Source organism: Crocodylus siamensis, chromosome 7, assembly GCF_052110815.1.
Source record: "Crocodylus siamensis isolate JL-2025a chromosome 7, ASM5211081v1, whole genome shotgun sequence".
NCBI classification, from domain to species: Eukaryota; Metazoa; Chordata; order Crocodylia; family Crocodylidae; genus Crocodylus; species Crocodylus siamensis.
The window spans coordinates 27023771-27046619 of record NC_143401.1 but is presented as its reverse complement, the minus strand read 5'-3'; the positions used below and the strand labels follow the sequence as shown (position 1 = coordinate 27046619).

At 45.1% G+C, this 22849-nt stretch overlaps 1 protein-coding gene across 13 annotated transcripts in view; it reads right to left on the bottom strand.

The window, feature by feature from the left end:
• The window catches only part of KAT6B (lysine acetyltransferase 6B), a 223128-nt gene extending 200808 nt beyond the window's left edge, over positions 1–22320 (bottom strand). The window contains exons 1-6 of one of the 13 annotated variants that reach the window (XM_090058676.1): positions 21761–21977; positions 21055–21318; positions 20577–20787; positions 16646–16725; positions 14546–15427; positions 11139–11201 (exon numbers count right to left, since the gene is read on the bottom strand). In XM_090058676.1, coding sequence (XP_089914802.1) covers positions 11139–11201; positions 14546–15166 — 684 coding nt within the window. In that variant the 5' untranslated portion in view covers positions 15167–15427; positions 16646–16725; positions 20577–20787; positions 21055–21318; positions 21761–21977. Of the gene's footprint in view, positions 1–11138; positions 11202–14545; positions 15428–16645; positions 16726–19482; positions 20299–20353; positions 20554–20576; positions 20826–21054; positions 21736–21760; positions 21978–22049 lie in introns of those variants that run through there. The other 12 variants (XM_090058677.1, XM_090058675.1, XM_090058686.1 and 9 more) reach the window with 12 other exon arrangements.
• Positions 22321–22849: the final 529 nt, after the last annotated feature.

Here is a 22849-nt window from a genome sequence, read left to right as displayed (position 1 = left end):
TTTCTAAAAGTAAAAAATAAAGTATTGTACAGTACAGGAAATAAGAACTCGATTTTTTATCATTTAGTTTATTTAAAATTAATGTATGACTTGACAATAGCACACAAATCTTAAATTAGTTCATAAAGCATCAATCCAACTGAGACTATGTTTAGTAGCTTGCAAGATCTGCCAGATGAAGAAAACCACTTGGTGAAATACTATGGCCTACATTAAAGAAAGACGCACACTAGAGCATCATAATGGTCCTTTCTGAACAATGTAAACTTATATGTAAATGTGGTATGTCATCCCCAAAAAGGTTATGGAGCCTGAATCAAATTAAGTGCCTTCAAAATCAAACAGTGCTCTGACTTGGTGCATTACCAGTCTCAAAATTCTTCAGCTACAATTTAGGAAATTCTTATGATGTACTCTGAAGAAGAATCCATCTCATTCACCTACGTCAGAGCCGGTATTCATTTTTTGCATGTCAAAAGAACAGCAATACTCAAGCTCCAGCCTATAGGCCAAATCTCTCCCATAGGGTTATGTCATCCATCCCAGAGGGTTCCCACAGAGCCATAAGTTTGGCAGCAGGTGCAGTGGTGGCAACATTAATTGCTGCAGTTTCCAGAGCTATAGCAATTAAAGCTGCCACTGCTGCCACGTTGGATTATACTGGGGCATGGGGACACTCCATCACTGGATCCAGCCTGGAGAGTCCTGCTGGTACATGGGGCTGGGCTGCAGCCAGATCTGGCAGACAGGGCCAGACTGACACAGCAATTCACAGTTGACCCATGCTAGATCCAACCCACTGACAGACCCCACCCATGGGATCCAAGCCACGGGGCCAGAGAGTTCAGTACTGCTGATATAGCATGAATTATGGCTTTGTTCTAAAGAGTACTAAAGATTACAGCATAAATTTTGAGCTACTCTTTTTGGTAATGTCTACAGGAATTAAAAGTCCCTCCCCACACGGAGCCAAATATAAACTCTGAATATAAAAAGGGACCAATAAAATGCCTTTAAAAAAAGCTAGGAATAACATAAACATTAGGTTGCCAGAAAAGGCTTTAAGATTAAACTGCAAAACTCCTCTCATGCAATACATTTTGCTTGTTTGAGTGATAGCCTCTCAAAGACTGACAGACTATTGCAATTTTGAGTTGTCAAATTAGGAAACTATGCCTCATCAACAGTTTATTTATACCCAAGAGATTTTAAACAAAAAAAGGGAGAAGTCTGTCAAAAAATAACATAAAACCTGAACTGCTCTGTATTAAGGGTTTTCACCCACTGTTTTACAATTGTGTTCCTGTAAAAATTAGGAAACAATGGGAGCTGTTGGCAGGTGAGAGAAGCAATACCACCTGCAGTATGATGAACAAATGTTAACCAAACTGGGACACGAAGAGAAGTACTTCATAAAATTAAGGACACTTATGAAACTAGGCTGGTCAAAGAAAAACAGATTTTTTTATTTTAGTTTATTTTTAATTGTGCATGTTGCAAACCAGTCAGCTTCACCTCAGTCCCCAGAAAAATTATGGCACAGCTCCTCAAGGAATCTGTTTCTAAGCACTTGGAGAAGGTGATTAGGAACAGTAAGAATAGATTCACCAAGAGCAAATCATGCCTAACCAACCTGATTGCCTTCTATGAAATGATTGGTTCAGTGGATGCTGGAAGAGCAGTGGATAATATCTTGACTTTAGCAAGTCTTTTGATACCATCTCCCACATTGCTGAAAGCATGCTAAGGAAGTACGGGTTGGATGAATGGACTATAAGATGGATAGAAAACTGGCTGAAGCATGTGGCTCAAAGGGTAGTAATCAATGGCTTGATGTCTAGTTGTCAGCCAGTGCCAAGTGGAGTGCCCCAGAGGTTGGTCCTGGGGTGGGTTTTGTTCAGTATCTTCATCAATGACTTAGAACAGTGGTTGTCATCCAGGGGGGTAAGTGTACCCCTAGGGGTACTTCAAAGGGTCACAGGGGGTACGCAGAACGGACACGGCTGATAAATGCTATGTGCGTGCATACAGATGCTGTGCAGCACGCAGGCGGCCAGACGCACAGCCTGTCCATGTCAAGAGCAGCCAGGTGTGGCTGGTAAGTCTGTTGTAGGGAAAGGGGCATGGCTGTGGGGGGGCAGATCAAGTCCGCAGAGGTGGGGGAGGGAGCGTGGCTGGGGCTGCCCAGCTGTGGGGGGCCATGGGACTGAGCCACATGTGGGGGGTGATGGCATGCAGTTCTCATCATTAAGTGCACTCCTGGGAGGGCATGGGGGCCAGGTGCCCCCAGATCTGTCCATGACGCAGGGTGGGCCGAGGCTGCATCCAAGGTGGCATCGGGTGGCAGCACTGAGAGGAGGGTTTGGGGGGGGAGCTAAGGCAAAATCTGGAGTGGCTGCAGCCTCTCCCATAGGCCCTCACAGTGAGGGAGGGAGTGGGGCTGGGGCAGGCACTGTGCAGCCAGGCAGAGCGTGGGACGGAGCCACAAGCAGCTTTTCCAGGGGGCATGGAGGGGGGGCAGTTCCCGCCACTGCATGCACCCCAGGAGCGCATGGAGGGGCACAGGACCACCAATCTGCATACGGGACAGGCTGGGGCCAGGGCTGCACCAGGAGCAGGGCTACAAGAGGGGCTCAACTACTTCAAGTGTTCTGAAGATGATGGAGGTAGACTATGGTGGCAGATGACAGAAAAATGAGCAACAGTCTCAAGTTGCACCAAGGGAAGTTCAGGTTAGACATCAGGAAAAACTCTCATCAGGAAAGCAGCAAAGCACTGGAACACATTACTCACAGAAGTGATAGACTCTCCAGCCTTGGAGGTTTTTAAGACCCAGCTAGACAAAGCCTTGGCTGGGAAGATCTAGTTGGGGATGATCCTGTTTTGAGCAGGGGGCCAGACATGGCTGGTGAACTCACACTGGTGGGCCAGTGGAGCGTTCCACGGAAGCAGGGGGTGGGAAAAAGGTTTGCAGCCAGCCAGGGACTCCAATCAGTAGCAGGGAGGTTGCAAACCCCTCCTCCACCCCAACACCAGTTTGAGTTCACCAGCCGTGCCTGGACTAGATGACCTCCTCCAGTGCCTTCCAACCTTACTTTTCTATGATGCTACGATTTTGGCAAGTAAGGAACCCCTTGTTCCTCCTAATTTCTAAAATATTTTATGCAAACAGATATGTAACTGTTAGTTATGTTTACTTATGAACAGGGATCCAGGTTTTTTGTTTGCTGCAGGATGGGGATGGTGGAAATTGCTGATTTTCTCCTTTGAAAGAGAAAAATATGAATTTTCCTCTTTAAAAAGGAAAAAACTGTGGGAAACAACAGGTTTCCCTTTGAATGCTGCCAGTGGGGGAGCAGGGAAAGGGTGACTGGAGGCAGACTGCAGGCACCCCAGGAGCGCATGGGGGGCATGTGTACACGCACGTGACCGGTATGCAGCCAGGCAGGGAGTTAGGAGCAGCCCTGGCAGCTAGATAAGGATAAGGCTATGAGGGGCAAGGCTAGGACTTGAGGAATATCCAGGGGGTTCGGGAGGGGGACAGGCACATGCAAGTGCATGCATGTGCGTGTGCCTGTCAGCACTAGGGTAATGTGTCCAGGTGCTGGGGTTCCAGCAGGGCAGGAGAGAGGAGGCACCTGCCCCTCCAGATGAGGAAGAGGATGGAGGGGACCTTCAGGGGCAATGGGGAGTTGCGTGGGCCTGTGGCACCAGCGTTGGTGCCCATACTCAGAGGGGCAAGGTGGCGAGGAGATGCTGCCCAGGTGGGGGGGGGGAGGGGGAGGGCATGGCTACCTAGTGCAACACAGCTGCCACATTCTGGTCCAGTCAGGAAAGGGGAAGCTGTGAGCTCACTCTAGCAGGGCTGGGGAGGTGGGGGGGAAACAGAGGGCTGCAGCTCAGGTGTGCGGGGCACCATTAATTATACAAAGCAATGGGGGTACAAGCACAGCTGGACCTGCATCCTGGTAAACCAAAAGGTAGCAGGGGGAGCTCTAGTTGACTGAAAAAAAACAAAACCAACAAAAAGCAAAAAGACAGAGTCAAATGCCAAAATATATAGGTATTTAGAATTTATTTTATTACAATGATTGAGGCACTGGTAGGCTTCCAAATTGCTATAAAAGTGTCAATGTATCAATAAAACATGTTAAATTGATAACTATATATACAGTGGCATTTCATTTTAAATCATGGAAAAACGTTTTTTTTTGGCTTTTTAATCAGAGAGTTCAGGGAATTTAATCAGAGAAAACCAGGATCCCTGCTAATGAAACAAAATTCAGACAGGTGATAAAAATAATAGCAATCTCTGTCTGCAGTCTAATAGTGAATGACATGTGAAACTTTCTTAAGTCACTGCTTAAGTTCCACCACATGCCTTCCTGCAACTAAGGTACAATAAAATGACTGTTTTCATTTTGAAGAGGCACTGTATACGAAATCAAAATGCACTAGGCAGTCTCTGGAATTCTAGAGCCCACATTGTAAGCAAAGCATTGCTGCTTTAATAAACCAATAATGTAACACATTATACCATCATCCTAAAAATTGGTCATTTATTGCTATGAGCAACAGAACTCTCCCAAACTGTGTCCTGGTGGTAACCACAGACAGTAGATGGTAACTGCTCTGTGACTTAGTCTATCAATAGCACATGGCATTTATATTGCTTGGATAAATGAAGATGGCTGAGCCAACATAATTATTGTTAAGGCTAGGGACAGACATTCAAAAAACCCAGATGCAGAACCATGCTAAATTATGCAGTTTTCTATAAGCAGTATAGTTTAGATCAGTAGCAAACAAAACACATTCATTCATCCTTTGGTAAGGGTAGTGGGGGGCAGCTCTTCACTAGGTTCTGCCATTTTTAAATGAGTCTGTGTGTGCCAAACTTCTATTCTGTTACAGGTATATTGATATAAATGATCGGAAATTGGTCTAAAAGTATAATTAAGGGCATGTTTACACGTGCTGTGGGATGTGGAACCTGGCAATTTAACTAGCAAGCCATGCAAATTAAATGTGTATCAGTGTCCCCCACACAGGAAAAAATGGCAGAAGGGCACTCTGAACTAAAATTCATTGAATGAGTTTTATTTCAAAGAACCCCACGGCCATTTTTGCAGCATTGAGATGCCGATACACATTTAATTAGCATGTGATGCAGAAGGCTGTTGGAACACACCAGTTTCCATGCTCCAGCAGAATCAATTAATCGAGTCTGGTTTAATACGCTGTATTTCAGATGTGTCAGAGCAGGCTCTGTGCACACGTATGAGTCCTAAATGACCAGCAGTACAAAGGGCTTTCAGGAATCCAGTCTCCTCTCCACCTAATGGCGGGGGGGAAATGAAGGAACTCTCACTCAGGAACCCCCATGGGTACTTGGGCCATTCCCAATTACTCAGGTAGGTAAATCACTGGTAAATTCTCCAACCTGATCAGGACATGCTGGATTAAAAAGGAATTTCAGACAAAACCTAAATCATCCCAGGTTCTATTATGCAGATGTATACTGCCTCTCCCTTGGAGCCAAAGTTTATGAATGCATTCCATCAGGGGAAGTGGGAAATGGAAGAGGAAGGGGAAGAACAAGGGTTGGAATCCAGCAATGAAGATGCATTCAGAGAAAAACCAAAAGATATTCATTTACTACAAAGATGGTTTCACTAAATGGGGGCCCTCATTCTGAAACCCAGGAAATCCTCAGAAAACATCAGTGACTAAAGAGGTACTCTAGCTCTTAGCAGTCAGTTTTATCTGATGGCTATATTAAAAACCTGGAACTGTAATTCCAGTGTTTTGAAATTCAAACTGAGCACTTTCTTCTTTTTTTATTTTATACCTGCTCCAAGATGGGAGAAGGAGCTTTTCTCCAAATTTAGTAAAAGCCCCAGTTGTAAATACAAGGAGGCAACCCAGCATGGCTTATTAGCTTATCTGACCTCCTACTGGGATTCTGTTCCATCAACCAGATTAAAAGGAAAAAAAAGGCTGAGACAGAGAAGACTGCAGACAGATACAGGCAATGAGCAAACCTAACTGCTGACCATTTTAAAGGGAGAGTTGGGGTGTGTATCAGCTGTTAGTGTGCATGCTCCTGTAGCGATACAAAGTACCTAAATCATTAGCTCACTCTAACCAAACAGGGCTAAAGTTGGGAGTGGTGTCACTACTTGTATCACTACAGGAGCGGAGCACACAAACAGCAACAGTTATAGCTTAACAGCTTATGTTATCATCACCTGATAACAATATAATTGTTTCCCATCCCTACCTACAGTTGCCTGACAAGCAACAGCAGCAGATTGCAGTCACCATGCTGTCAGAATTTCAAAGAACAGAGGTACGTACAAATAATATGGAAATGTTCTGATGTACAGCAACCTGTTGAGAATCTAAGGGACGTCAGCTGAACTAGCAGGATGGTTTCATACATCTGTAAGGTCAAGGGATGCCAGGATGTCCATATATGTGATGACCAATGATGAAGGAAGTTCCAAGGCCTCTATCTTTAAATCCTGTATTTCATTGATTGATTCAGATAATGTGTGGCAGGGCACTGTTTGTGCCTGCCACTTTAAAGACAAAAGCCAAGCAGCCAGCAGGTGCCTGATTAAGGCAACCATTTTAGAGCTCTAGCTGCCCATATAAACGGGGCATTTTGCTGCTGGCTGGAAGTGCAGCAACATCACCTGGCTGCAAGGCTTCATGGAACACCCTGGAGACATGGGAGGAGCTGTAGGGGATGGTCAGGAGGCTTCTGCTCCTGGTCCTGACCTAAAACTGCACCCTGCCAGGAGTGGGTAGCATGGTGGGGCTCTCAATGGTGTGGGAGCCCCCAGGAAATGCCAGGCCTGTTACCACCTCAGTGAAAGGCAGGTCAGGGCACCTTAACCCCAGCTCCCACAACCGGGTGGATTACTCCCTTGTAGGGCCCGGAAGGTGGACCCCAGTGAGACAGTGGCACCATAGACTCAGAAACCTGTCCTGACAACCCTCGGCTGGTCAATGCTGGGGCCAGGACCAGAAGGGTCAAAGGGCCAGGGGCCCACCACAAGGGTGGCCCAGAGCTGAGAGTCTGGAGTTCTGACTGGCCTGGAAGTGAGGCCAGGGCCAGTGTAGCCAAAGGTCCTGGGGGGACCACACCTGTAAGGGGGAAGCAGCTCAGGGAGCTATGCAGCTGGGAATGAAGGCAGAATAGGAAGCCTGAGTGGAGGGATCCAGGTGGGGTTCAAATAGTAGGATTCTGGGGCCCAGAGTGGGGCTAGTGAGGTTGACAACAGAGGATGCCATCTGCAAGGCACGGGCTCCGGTGTACGAAGCCGCACATAGCACCCCCCTGGCATTGAGGCAAGAAATGGACAGCCTCCCACTTACTAAGATCGTTAATTAATATCAAGGCATGGTAGGCAAGAAGGCCCAAAACAGGTGGGCAGGCTAAAAGGTAAAATGGCCCCAAGAAGGATCCCCTGTTACAAGAGCATAGTGATAAGTAGTGACACCACTCCCAACTTTAATCCTGTTTTGTTTAAAGTGAACTAATGATTTAGGTACCTTGCACTACAGGAACATGCTCACTAACAGCTGATACACACTCCCACTCCCCTTTTAAAACGACAGAAGTTAGGTTTGCCCTTTGCCTGTAACCGTCTGCAGTGTTCTCTGTCTCCGTCTTTTTTTTCTCCTTCTAATCTGGCTGATGGAACTTGAGTTCAACTCGAGAACTCAGGCGTACTACTAACTCCAAAATTATCTATAAAAGCCAGGCCACAAAACAACACCATGTTTAGCAAACCCTCCATCTACATCATCTATCCTTTGGTATGACAGGCAGGAGCCCTTGCAAAACTACTGAGAGATGAAAATCATGACAAACTCATTGTAGAAACAGCAACAATATATTCTTCCTTGTGACATCTCAAAATAAAAGGAAGAAGATAAATCTTTGCAAGCAAAACTTCAGGACAGATGCAAATAATTTTGAATTTAAGAGTCACAAGTAGGGGTGCACCAAGAGATCTTTGGGGCCAATACCAATAGCCAATTTTTAAGGAGGCATATGGGCTGATACCCATCTGATTTCTGATACCAGCTCGGCAGCTTGGAGAGCTGTGTGCAGCTGGTAAATCTGATGTGGTGGAAAGGGAGGGGGGAGGCAGATCAAGGCCCCCATGGTGAGGGAGGAGTGGGGGTGAGGCTGGGAAAAGCACTGCCCAGCCAGAGCAGGCCAGGTATAGGACAGAACCATGGCTCATCTGGGGGGAACAGAGGGGGAGAGGCAGCTCCCACCACTGTGTGCCATTCATCCAACAGCCGCTGGTCCGGCACTCGTGCACTGGTCTGGCAGCTCCCGCCACTGCTCCCGTTGTTCATCCAGGAGAACATGGGGGGTGGGGGGTGCAGCCCTACTCCCCCGCCCATGCCCTTCCAGGCAAGCACCGGACCAGCAGCTCCCAGACTAGCAGCATGCAGCAGCAGCAGCAGGTCTCCACCCCCCGCAAGCCACAGCTACATTTTGCACCCACCCTGCCCCAGCTAAGTAGCACTTACCCAGCCCCACTCCTCCCTAATCACAGGGGCCTTGATCTGCTCCCCATGCCCCTTTCTTCCCCCCCCCCCTTCCACCACATCAGACTTACCAGCTACACACAGCTCTCCAAGCTACCAGGCTGTGCTCATCACTGCCTACGTGCTGTGCCATGGCTGCCCGCCCACACAGGCATTTATCAGCCAAATCAAACCAATTTCTGATACAATCAATTTTCTTTATAAATCGGTACCAATCCAATAACTGGACCGATGTATTTGTGCACCTCTAGTCACAAGTCTTCTGACATGCAGTCTCTCCATAATACCAGAGCCCAGACAAAGTTGGACTGAAGAAGCAGAAGCACCAACTGCTAGAAAATGGAGTCTTATGTTATATTGTTCAAGCTGTTTACCACCAAGGGACATATAGGTATGGTTCTACAGACTAACAAGAGAAGGTCCTAGGACCATGGAGACAATGGGCATGGCATAATGGCCTCATTTTGGAATGAATGGGGGGTTGGGGGGGAACTCTTTCTTCCCATCCAACTCATCTGCTTCCCAATACATCTGGAGGCCAGAAGAAAGAAGGTGCAGAAGAAAGTTCAAGCAGCAACCTCCTGCTGTCTTCTTATAGACAACCAGGAAACTGAGGAGCAGAGCATGTAGGAGGAGAAAAAGTATGAAGACTGGGTGCCAAAGACTCTTCTATAGATTGGCTCCCTGCCTGACAGACAGAAGGAAGAACACCCCGTGTCTGCCCTGGCAGAAGCAGAATCCCAGAAAATTGAAATTCGACCCATGCCAAGTTATAATTTAAAAAGCCAGCTAAGTCTATGTAGGCCAGTGAAAACAGAATTAAATGGGGGGGAGGGGGAGGGTCAAAATATAACAAAAACAGCTTGCTTTTGCAGTAAGGTCAACTTATAAAGACAAACTGAAAGGGAAAGAAAAATCATATACAGAAAGGTTTTCATGCCAGGACTCAGTTGCTTAAAAAATAGCAACTGTCGAATTATTTACAGACATTTAAGAGGCCTATGAATGCCGTAAGATAAATAAATACGTATCAAATGACATAGTATCTCCCAATTCAAGCTTGAAATATTTTGACCAGCTGAACACAGGACAGGCCTATGGGTACATTATCTGTCACAAACCTCTAGACCAGTGATTCTTAACTAGTGTGCCATGGCACCCTAGGGTATATAAAGTCCTTTCAAGGGTGCTGCAGGGTGCCATGCAGTATTAAATGTATGAACACCTACATATTATTCATGAGACAAACCCAGAAATTTCAAGTAGGAATCCAGTGTCAAGAGCATTCTGACCTGTTGCAGAAGAATTGCTCTATTATTTTTCAGTATTCAAGAAATGAAAGAAAGTTAAGAACTGTCATTTTCGAAGGGACGGCTTAAGCATTAAGAGGGGTGTCTTGATTCTAATAAGGCTGAAAACCACTGCTGTAGACATGCACCCTTTCATCTGAAAGGATTAAACCCTTTCAGATGATCAATGCATACGCCGTGTCTTGTTTTTAAATAAAGCCTTTCTAATAAAACTTTGCAAGTTGTATGACCTCTTTCTGCATATTCACCTGAGCACCAATATTACATTCATTTTGGAACAGTTTAAACAATGAGGTTATAATGAGAAAGGTATAAATTGTACATCAAGATCATTTGAGATGTTTATTCAACATTCATAAAATTAATACAGAAATAAACATGGTTTTAAAATACACACTTTAAAAGGGAATATTTCATGTTTTAAAATTGATCCATTTAATTTTTTTTTAAATCATGCAATACAGTATCCTAAGTCACATTCTGATATTTAAAAAAAACTGCTTCCATTTTTCAGCTATCCAGCTCCATTCCTTCAGGCATATTTGTATTTGTCTGCTGGATCACCCCCAAGATAAACTTAATCAAACATGTTCAGGCCCAACTTTCCCTCTTCTCATTGTTCACACCCCTACTATAGACAAATAGTTTCCTGCAGGGTTTTTTTTGTTTTTTTAGGGGAGAAGGTAAGAGGAAAGGTGGGTAAATAAAAACAATTGGTAAGAAGACAGTATGTACCTGAAAAGATCCTCTATAAATACTGATACATCATTCCTATATTACATCGCCACCAATATAAAGAACAATTTTCTGTATCAGACACCAGCCCAATGCAGCAGATAATTTGTCCATTAAATGCCCATGTGTGCACGCGCACAGCTACAGCACAGCACATAGGCAGTGAGGAGCCGGGCTGGACTGCTGCATGCAGCTGATAAGTCTGGTGCGGTAGAAGCGGAAGGGGCATGGGGGGGGAGGGAGATCAAGGCCCCCCACGGTGACGGAGGGTGTGGGGTAGGGATGAGGCAGCTTAATAGGGGCCAGGGTAGGCACGGGACAAAGGCCGATCCCGTCGCTGCGCACAGGTCGCCCAGTGCTCTTGTGGTGGCTCCCACCACTTGTCCAGGAGGGCATGTCCCACATTCCTCCCCGCCCTGCCTGGTAAGCACCTGCCACTGCCCCAGCCCCATTCCCTCCCTCACCACAGGGGCCCTTATCTGCCCCCCAAACACACCCTTTCCACACCAAACTTACCAGCTGGATGCAGCTCTTCAAGCTGAAGAGCTGTGTATCAGAAGTCAGATGGGTATTAGTCTCCTTAAAAAAAAAAAAAAAAATCAGCTATCGGTATCGGCCCCAAAAATCTGTTGGTGCACCCCTATCTATAACCTCTTTCAAGTCAGATTGGCCAAAGTGCCTACATGCTTCAGCAAACCAAAAAACACACAGAACTTCTACCTTCTGATCTCTGTTCTAGTTGTTTTAGGAATTACCAGGAACTATTATTTTCAGTTGACAGCATACCTTTAAGATGTCTATTTTTAAAACATGACCCAGAGAGCTAGATATTGTCACCCTGCTTTGTATATTTTCCATTCACTTACTAGCCTGAGAGGCTGAGATTTGGTTTGTTCCACCAATACAGCCATTCAATTAAATATTTTAAAATTATAATCCATCTGCATTGCTCAGCTCAGACACACCCCAGTATTCAATATGATTAATTTTTTATGCCCTTTGGAAGCTTAATTTGCAGAGTCAGTCACGTTTTCCAATAGAGCCTGCAGAGTATACAGTTGCTGATGTATTATTGCACACATGATGGCAGACTACATGGCTGATGTAAATAATTACTTCTGATTAGAATTTATTCTGCATGTGAGCCAGGTGCTTCCACCTCCTCATGCAGATGGAAAGAAACAAAAGGATACCAAAAAACAGGAAACCTGCACTGAATGCTTCCAGTCTCATATCTTTAGGAACTCTTGGAAACATCTCCACACAGCTTACAGTCCAATTTCAAGGAAGCTAAACTGACATTTGAACACATGCTCCCCTGTAGACCCATGCAGATTTTCAATGAAACTCCAAGTGGTAGTCAAAGATCACATAAGCAGCAGTAACTCCGCTCCTTTCCTTCCATTCCCATTAAAGCGGGGAGGAAATCCTTGGCTGTGATGGATCAACCAAACTGGCAACATCAGCCAGAGCATAGCTCTACAGTCCAAAGGAAAAGAATCCCACACAGCATCTGAAACCAAATCTATGAATCTATGAACTTCTGGATCAGTGTTTCTCAACCCATGGGTCGCAACCCAAAAATGGGTCACAAGAATATATGAAAGGATTGCAAACAAGCTTCAAAACTGGATCAACAAGCTTTAAAAATTGATTCTCCTTTAAAAGAGAAAAAACATGGGAAGCCATGGGCTTCCCCTTTCAGGCTGGCAGACTTGGGGGCAGTGGCTCAGGAGTGAGGGGCATTGGGTTGGGACTGGACATTTGTAAACATTAATGGGTCCTGGTACCAAAAAGGTTGAGAACCACCGATTTAGATGCCAATCCCCTATTTTGCTGGGTTGTGTAAAATATTAAGAAACAGTGCCACATGCTAGGGTCCTCTCTTTTACTGCGAATGGTTTTTCTTTTCAGTTAAGAAGCTGCACAACAATTTTCCTGCAGAGCTGAACTGTTTACTTAAGTAATGAAGCACTGTGAATGTCAAATAAGCACCTCCACAAGATGAACAATTACAAAGATAACTGTTTAAGGAGTTTAAAAGGATTGATTGTTTTAAAACAGTGATGAAACTGGTAGTGAGCATGTTTGTTTTTACATATAGGAACACTGCCATATTTAGTTATAAGACAGAATTTCTCATATATGCACCATGGGGCCAAAGCCTCAGCTGGTACAAGTCTGAATAGCTCTACTGAAATCCACAGTTCCACCAGCTGATGATGATCTGGCCTTAAGTACTTTATTGAAGCTAGAAACCAGGTGGCGTATGTTTTAACACCCACCTCATACCTTTGTCATATACAGCAAAAGCTCAGTTGTTGTAACAGCTGACAGAAAACAATGTTTGTTTGATTAAGTTTTGACAGACAAATTAAAGCCATACCAGAATTTCTTAGTGCTATAGTTAAGACTCAACTTCCCAGCATCATAACCCTACTTGACGTGTTTTAGCAATGGATACAAGTCAATAAATGCTAGACTCTACAGAGGTGTCTTCCAGAGAGGATACAGGAAGCTCTGTTATGTTAGGATGTTCTTGTCGCTTGGTAAATTCATTACATTTTTCACTTCAAAGTAACTGAAGAATTCCAAGAAAGGCACTTTGTAGTGATAAAGCTGCCAGTTGGTGGGGTAATTAAATGTTTAGTGCATGGAGGTAGCAATAATTACTAGGCAAGTAATTCTCATAAATTCCCATTTCAAGTCTAAGACCTAAAGGTGCACACACTTTATACATGCAAGAGGTTTTATTTAAATAAATGGAAACTCACAAAAATAACCATAGGAGCACAAATGTTTGCAGACTCAAGACCCTAATCAGGTTCACTCCACCATCAACTGCACATGCTAATAGTTTCTGCACTGTGCAGTGGTTACAACAATGCCAAGCAAAACAAAAGCAAAGGCTACCAATGAGAAAGATAAAGATATTGGTGATATCCCCCAAAACACAGACAATGGAAATATAAATTTGGGATGCCCAAGGTCAGAAAAGAGTACTACTAAACATATCTTTAGCAAGTTGATAAAACATTCCAGAATTTCTTCTCTCTCTCTCTCTCGCTGTTCCACCTAAAGAATTAAAGCACAAAGAGACAGCAGAATTCAGAGTAGAAGGAACTATACTGAAATTTTAAAAAGCACACCACCACTTCCAAGCACAGAATGACCAAGAACTCTTGCTGCTGCTCCTCTGCCACCCCATTCCTTAGAAATTATTAAATTTACTCAACACTTCAACTGCATATATAGGAAATCATGAAGTGTTCAGCTCACTTAGAACCACAAAGCATTCTGTGCATGATGGGAAGGAAGCAAGACACTTAGCTAACATCTTTAACTCGATTACTAGTAGTCACAATTAGCCTTTGTATTTCATTATTAGGAACTGGAATAACAATAACTTTAAAATAAAAGGTATTTAGACTATGTTCGAAATGTATTAAGAGACCTACTACTTACTATTACTGTTCCAGTACTACTTAATGATTTTAAAAGATAACAAATTATTAGAAGATAGCAAGTGAAACTGCATCCAACAAGAGATGATAATAGTCCAACAGTACCAAATTGTTTCAAGATACTGGAAATACATCACCACTTTACCAAACTGGTAAAACAGACAGGAAAGACATGTGAATCTTCAAAACTTCAGCGCGCACACCTTTCACATGGGTACTCTTGCCTATCTAAGAACCAAGCAGCGCAATACACAGTTCACAAAAAATATATCCAGCAATGAAGATATCACTTTTCCTACTATAGAGAGGATACAGATTAATGCTGAACAACGAAAACATTCTCCCAAGCTATAATAAGGAGCTTCATGTAACATAAAACCAAAACAAAAAAAGTGGAACTGTCATTTATCTTAATTTATTTTTTCACATTTCCAGATGTGTCCATTTTTTCACACTTACCTGGTCTTTTTCATGGGGTAGGAGGCTGACAGGTGGGAGAGAAGCTGGGAAACCACTGGAATATTTTGGAGTTCCTTTGCTTTCCAAACTGCCATAATTCACCCTATATTGAGGTCCTTCCTTCAGTAACCTTCCATTATTTACAGCACGTTTGGCCCCCAGCCTCAATCTCTGCTGAAATGTAGGATTGTTAAAAATATGAGCTAGGTCATTTTGACTTCTCAAATATTTTTCTATGTTTTTCAGGGAGGAGCCATTTGGTTCTTGAAGCCCTTCAATTGCTCTTCTCAATAGTTTATTCCAATCCACATTACGAAGCTCATTACAGGCTCCTCTAGATCCCTTACCAGATTTAGGAAGAGTGCCTGGTTTAACAGATGAAAAACGTCCAGGATTATCTGGGTCTTTGTAAGATGCAAGGCCTTTGTTGGTAACTTTAAGAATAGAACCATCTTGAACACTTAGTTCCAACTGTTCGGAAACAGTCTTCTTATCCAATCCATGGGAAGCACACACAGCATGACAAATTCTCTCTTCAGATGGCCTTTGCTTTTGCTTTTTAACCTTTTGTATAGCTTCAAGAATCCACTCTGTATAAAGTGGGTTTGCAAGTTTTACCATGGTTGACCAGTAATTGCTTCCAGCCAAGAGTTACCCATAGAGGTTCCTCCTTATCCTTCTAAGGAATCTTTCAGATGTTAGTCACAACTTGAAAGCAATCAGATGATCCCATGTGCTGTTTAGTTGCATCTCATAAATATCCATCCTCAAGCAATCAGAAGAGGCGGAGAAACATCTGCAGACTGAAATTCCTTATTACTTTACCAATGTGAAAGGCAAGAATGACTGCACTCCTGATGGTACCAGAACATCCTTACAGAGCTTTAAAGATAGAGAAAAGAAGAAAAACAGTTAACGCTGAAATGCCTAGAGATTAATAGTAATAAAAATTAAAATGTACTGAGAGTCTTTTTTTTTTTTTTTTTTAACATGAACATGCTCCAATAAAGTGCAGCTTCCCATACTATCCTTGAAGATGGGACTTTATTTGTAATGCATGTTTAAGAATTCCAGCCATACCTATTACTCTACTTGTGCAAAAGTTGTTCACAGATTGCATACATTTCCATTCATATTCAGGGCCCTTGTTTTTGACACCCCACTTCACACCATTTACCCACTGCTTGGTTCTTAGAAAAATTCAGTTCTGTAAATCACCAAAGAAGTTTTAAAGTTTCCTGAAACTCTGAACATTGTACAGGCCACATTATGACACCCACCAGAAAAAATAAATGGCACCATATATATACACACTATGATTTTGTACTGATAGATATAACAAAGGAATCATTGACCCTGCTAGAAAATCCTTTAATAAAATAGCTTTTCAATATACCATGCTCATTCTTTCAAATAGGGACTAAACTGAAGCTCTGCTTTTAATATAGAAATCCAGAGATACTAGCACTGCAATAAGCCTCTCACTATTACTTATACCCTTCCCAAGCATCTATAGAGGGATAACGATGCACCCTGAATGTACAGATACTTGCATTTTTACAGAGGGCCAACACAGACCTATCTGCCAACAGACACAGAAGTCTACAAAAGAAGGTGAAGAGCTTCAATAATAAGAAGCAACATGATGAATTTTCACAGGCATAATGCAATTAAATTTGTACTTCTTGTTTTAGTAGGATGGTACACACGTAAAATTTAGTCATCCATGCTTCATCTATCAGTGGTATTTGTCTCAAGATAGTCACTTTCTTCTTACAGTAACAAGTATCTTCTTTACTGTACATGACTAAATGACCTCCAAATTTGGGGTTGGGATATGGTCATTTTATGGCGCAGGAAGTTATGCTAATAGCTATACACAGACATTAAGAAGAAAAAGGAATCAGTTGTCATGTTCTTGTTAAAATGAACATACCTTATAAAGCAATCTTCAAAATAAATTTTCTTTAAAAAGTTGACCAACAGCTTGAACACAATCCAGATACGATACAACTGCTTTAACCAAAAAAAACCCCACAAAAACCCACAGGATTATCTTGTATTAAAGCACTAAGATGAAGTAAAAATTATAAATAATACCAGATGGAATGGAACTCCTTAGCACTGCAACCAATCAGTACTCTTGGCAAGTGGAAGATTCTCCAATTGTTCTGAAAAATCTAAAAATTAAAAAAAAAAAAAAAAAAAGTTTTGGTTAAGGTTCCACATAACAAAAGGCACATATGTACTGTAAAAATAGTAAAATAGTATTTTCAATCAGATCTAGTCAAAGATTTTTTTTTCCAATTACAGCACAACTGAAAGTGTGGTACACTATTTTACAACCAGAAAAAGTAATTGCAGTTTTCAATAATCATACTCATCTAGTTCAGACGTTCTAATCCTGAAGAGAACAACTGCAAAACAGACTGAAGCTTATTGACCTAAGTGGCTGGGTAGTAGAAAGGTAGTATAATACCTTGAAACCCAATCTGCCCCATAAATGGCACACAAACTCAACTGTGTAAAGACTGTTTCGCATATTTCAGGGAGTTGTAACAGATTTTGACAAGCTGATATTCCAATGTGGACAAAAATGCTAGCAATCTTCTTGGAAGCCACACACTAGGCCAACAGCCTTATTTTGGGACTTCACTGAACATGGATAAGAACAGAGAGCAAAGACCACAAGATATATTATTGCAACTTTCATAGGGGAAGGGAACTGTCAAATAAAACAGGGGCCATGCTTTTATTTGAGGTATTCTTAACCCTGAACACTGCCTCAGAAATTAAGTGTGGAAGAAAACAACTCGCCAAAATACCATACTAATTAAACCCACACTGAGACCATATTATATGGTTAACATCCTGTGGTAAAATTGAGGAATTCTGTTCAGTGGCAAATGTAACTAGAGATTTTTAACTCATTAACTTTCAATTAAAAAAAACAGAACAAAAACAAATTATGTGGTACTACCATGGATTTTCATGGAGATGAAAGTCAGGGCTCAATTAAGCCCTTTTAACTGTAACTGCTGATTCAAATAGATTTACCAGATTTTTAAGCTTACTGAAATTTACACTATTAGGTTAATTTCATATAAACAACCACATCACTTCAACTAAATTCCAAGACATACAGTATAGGGTCTGTTCCAAGCTCCTAGGATACTGATGAAGCATTTCAGTATAAATACTGTAACTTGTGGGTTACAGGAATTTTTATTGGCCAATGACTAGAAAAAGAGTGTACATAAAGCAAAAGGCCAGTGCTAAGCCTGCTGCCTGCTACAAGAGTTTCACAGCAGTATACATTCAGAGTCACATTTTTACCTGTTTACTTTAAATTCCCTCTGTGTCATACATTCCCCTGCATACTAACGCCTACTAAATCAACACTAGTAGAGCGTATCAGTAGAGGCACAGGAGCCTTTTGACTGCAAATGGCAAGGGTTTTTCTATGGCAAAAGAAGACATCTTAAAGTCTCCCTTCTTCAGCAATCTTTCTGAGCCCAAGTGTGTTGTGCTCCAGGACACAGTGCAGCACTTGTCTGGTCAAACGTTTGATTTATTTAAATAAGGAATTTCTGTTATGCATTTGCTTTGTTGGAACGCATTTACTGGGGCAGGATAGCCAGGCACCATGCCAATGAGCCAAGTGTCCACTGTAAATAATATACATAATAACCTGTTAATAGCAAACATTTTCCCAGTAACACAGTTCTGCTCAATATTCTGTTATCACATAAATAAATCCATCCATTCAACACCTTTCAGCATTCAGAAGCACCATGAAGACCATTGTTGATCCTAGCCCAGAGCCAACCAAAACCCAGCTTTTTCAGATGAACTCACCCAACCCACATTCAAGCAAGACATACAACTGCAAAGAGGATCCTCCAATTTAAGTGAAAAAAGGATTTCTAAATATAGGAACTACTGCTTCTCCAGCACCATACAATGCCTATGACATCACAGTTAACAATCACAGTTGCAATGTTTAAGTATCTACCTGGACAAAACTGTACACAAATTTCATTTTATTACAATAGTGTCTTCTACTAGTTTACAGGCTTTCCCCATACCTTATTCATAGTCTTCCCAAAAAGATTACCACCATTCAAAGCAATTTTAATGAAACTTCAGCACCTATTCCCTTCCCCAAATATGGGTTAGTTTCACCACAGAAATCTTAAAATGAAAGTGACCAGTTGCAAGTCACCATGATTTTGGTATCTCAAATACTCACTTATTCTGGATTTGAAAGTTTTAGTGTTTCAATCACATGGCTTTTAAAAGCCAAATCATTAAACTTTTGATGGCACCTATTAATATGTAGGCATTAGCATAGCACATACAGCATACAAGCCTTTTGGAAAACATAGTGCCTTGTACTGCAGTAGGAGAAAAGGCACCTCTATTCAGTGCTCAGCTAATATGAAAAGTTAAAAGGGAGGCAAAATACACGAGTTGCAGAATCATAGCATGGTGATTAGAATGAAATCAAATATACATGCTGTAAGAATACATCTACTGTAGAGCCAAAGCCAATTAAAGAATACACTGACTGAACATGTCATTCTTGAGTGTAGTCACTAATCTTATAATCCTGTAATGACATTTTCCTTTAGACTAAAGGAGTATCGGGATTATTCAGAAATATTTCTAGTTTTCAAAAACATGGGTTTTTTTGCTTAGAGGGGGGAAAAGCCTATCATGAAGAAAGTCTAGTTTATAAAAAGTCTGATTGAAAAGTGTTTTGAAAAGCTCATAAAAATTCTCCCAGGTTGCCTATAGCATTATGCCCAAATAAACTTTCCAACATTTGATCTCAATGTAATAGGGAGAGGAAAAAAAGGTCAGAAGCAGAAGACAGCCAGTTGTGCAACCTGCTGGTGACCTGCAAACTACAATTGCATTCAGTTCCCTCCTACCTGCTCTGTTCACACAGGCAGTAGGAGCAGCTGCAGGCCAGCTCTCTGCTGCAGCATCAGGGTCAGGTAAGGATTGCAGCAGGAGTGCAGAAAGAAGAGAAAATTGCCATTGCATTAAATAAACTCCCCTTTCATCTAGCTCATTATTTAGAATTACGCAGCCACTCAATTCAGTTTCCTACCACCACCCCCCTCCTCATTTAATGATTCAAGAGAAGTGTCTCCTTCATGCTCAAAACACACACACACACACACACACACAAAGAGAAACCAGATATGCACTCCTAGTGCATAAAACACTCTTGAAAATTATTCAGATCATGAAGCCAGTGATTTCATTCTTCCCCATTCATTACATATGCCCTTAATTCTGACAAGTGAATAAACTGGAACCTTGGCCAACTGCAGAAAGGAGGCACTGTAGCAAGTTCAGAAACAGACTGAGGGCTTATTTATGTTTTTTGGAAAGCAGCAAACCTAACCCTGAGACTTGAGGAAGCGTGCGCACACCGCAATGCCCCATTAGCCAATTCAAGATCACACACTGAAAAGCAGCAATGTGACCGTAACCAGCACCACCAGTAGCGCTGTGACAACATGACAGCCACGGAAGTACCCGCCAGCCCTTCCCACCTGCCTCCCCGGACAACTATTTAAGTGGCAAAAAGTGCCACAATGGTGGCAATGACTAGAAGCTGCCAACCCAGGCGCCATGGCAGCGCCTCCACGCTCGATGGCAGCCGGGCAGGTGCGTGGGCTGGGGAGAACCTTTCTTGGGACAGCGGTTTTAAGACAAAGTTTTTTCCAAGGAACCGTTGTCAGCACTTGCCGACCCCCGTGGCTGGGGCTTTGCGAGGAAGGGGCGGCTTACGTCATGCTCGATGTTTCCACGGCAGGGCTCGTTCTCACCATCCAGCCACCCTGGTGCTAAGGGGCGCCACCTCGGGGCAGCGCAGCGACCACCCACGAGGGGCTCCAGGAGGGGGCGCTGAGACGGAGCCGGCGGCCAGAGGCCCAGGCAGCAGAAGCCGGGCTGCGCCCCGAGGAGGGATGCTGCGGGCCGTCTGTCCCCTCCCCCGCAGGGTACCACTCACCGCTCCGCGGGGCCGCGGCTGAAAGGGGAGGAGCCACCTCCAGGTGCTGCAGCTGCTCCCCCTGCTGCCGGGCTGATGCTGAGGCTGCTGCAGCCGCCGGCTCTGCCCCGCAGCTGCCGCGGCTCCCCCTCTGCCGCCGCGTCTCCCGCCGCTGCTCCCCCTGCCGCCGCCGCCGCTCGGCTCACCTAAACCGCCGCCATTTTGTTTCGCCCTGTTGTAGTTAACGTGAATCCGACATGACACTGATTACAGCCCAATGGAGGCTCATTAAAACCTTACCTTCCCCACGCCCCGCCCCCGCCGCCCAGCATTGGGCCGCGCCGCGCACGCCGCGCGCAGCTCATTGGGCAGGGGTGCGTGCCTATCAACCGCCCACCCGGGCCCCGCCCCGCCCAGCAACCAGCCAGCTTCCTCATTGGAAGGCGGGGCGTGTCAATCACGGAACACGCCCCTTCCCTCCACGCGAAACCCCGCCTACCTGTCAGAGGGGAGGTGCCGCGGCCTTTCATTGGCTGCTGCCGCCGCCAAACACCCGCCTCGACCCGGCCAGCCCCAAGCTCAGCCTTGTCCTCTGCTGATTGGCAGCCGAGTACGAGCAGGGGCGAGGAGTCTCGCGCCCTCGCCCTTCCATTGGCCGCCGCAGCCGTCAGTCTTTCCGACTTCCCTCCTAGTCACCGCCCCACACGCTCCTGCCGCTGAAGTTTGCTCGAGAGGGTGAGCGCTGCGAGGCCGGCGGCGGCCGCTGAACCAGTGAGCCCGGGCGGGCGCGTCACACACACCAATACACCGCGTTCAATATTGAGCTTCACGCGCCTGCTCCGGCTCCTGCCGCTCGCCCGGGCGGGAGGCCCCAGCGTCCGCCTCCCAAGGTGCCTGGCAGCGGCAGCGGCTTCGAGCACGCACCCCCGCCCCGCGCGGCACCAGCGAGGGTGGCGGGGCCCCGCAAGCTTCCCCCTCGGCTCAGCCGCACCGCCCGCCGCCGCCGCTGCAGGATGCGCGGGGAGCGCGGCGCATCTCCTGCACACACGTGCAGCAGCCCCCAGTGCGGGGGGGGGGAGAAGTCCCCAGCCTGGTACCGAGGAGGAGGGGGCTGCGAGGGGCCGCAGCCTGCCCCCCCCCGGGCCCGGGGCCAAACACACCCCGCCCGCGCCCCAGCCGCTCTCCCCCCGCCGGCTCCGGCTGACCTCGGCCCGCAGTGACCTCCTTCCTCCGCCCGGGCGCGCGGCTGCAGCTGCGGCAGCGGCTCCTGCGGAATGTGCCGCCCCTGGAAGCGAGCGCGGCTTCTCCCCCGCTCCCTCCCGGCTGCAGCCCGAGCCGGGAGCACAACAACAACACCGCCGCCCCCAGCCCTTCCCCCCGCGCAGCCCCAGGCCGGCGGCGAGGGGCACCGGCCGCGGGGGCCTCGCGGAACCCCCCTGGCGAGGAAAAGACGAGCTCTGCCCATGTGTCTGTCGAATAAGAGAGAGACTCTACCTTGGCCGCCCTCCTCCTCCGTGGGGCTCCTCTTCTGACTCCAAAATAACACACAAAAAGGCTGGGGGGGCAGGGAGCAGGCTCACCAAGACGGGTGGCAAACGCTCAGACCCTGCCGGGAGGGAAGCAGGGGAGGGGGGCAAAGCGCCCCCAGCACAAATAATTATGATTATTAATTGAAACAACCCCCCAAAAATAATCCACCCCAAAGCCTTCCCGATGCTAAATGGACGCAGATTGCAAGGACTGGTGCTAAAACACAGGACCTGATCTCAGCTAATTGAAAGGTTAATCTACATAGGCTGTGACAGACAAGGTCCCTCCCCACTTTTTTGATCTGCTGCTGGCAAGTGGGAAATTGAGCTTCACCCCCTCTCAAATAAAAAGGAGGGGGAGAAAGTTTGGGGGGTAGGGGTCATCATCAGTGCCAGATGGGTTAGAGCTGGAATATACTTCAGGCATCTTGGAGGGAAGGGCTGGGATTAGTGGGGCTGGGTTTTGGGGAGGAATGTGGTTATTATGAACCCCTGATGATTTTCCAGCATCCTGCAGCATTCTCTGGCTCCTTAGATCATTTGAATGGGCAGGAGGGGGAGGTTTTACATGCATCCATGGGAGGACAAACCCATGGACAGCGAAATCCTTCATGGTGAGAAGCTTCAATCCAAAATGAGGGAGTCTAGATCTGCCTGCCACCACTGTCTACCCCCACCCTCCTCCAGTCTATATTAGAAGCAATCATTATGGAGTTGGCAGAGGATGATCAAATTTGGGATGGTTCCGTTCTCTAGAAGGCTGTG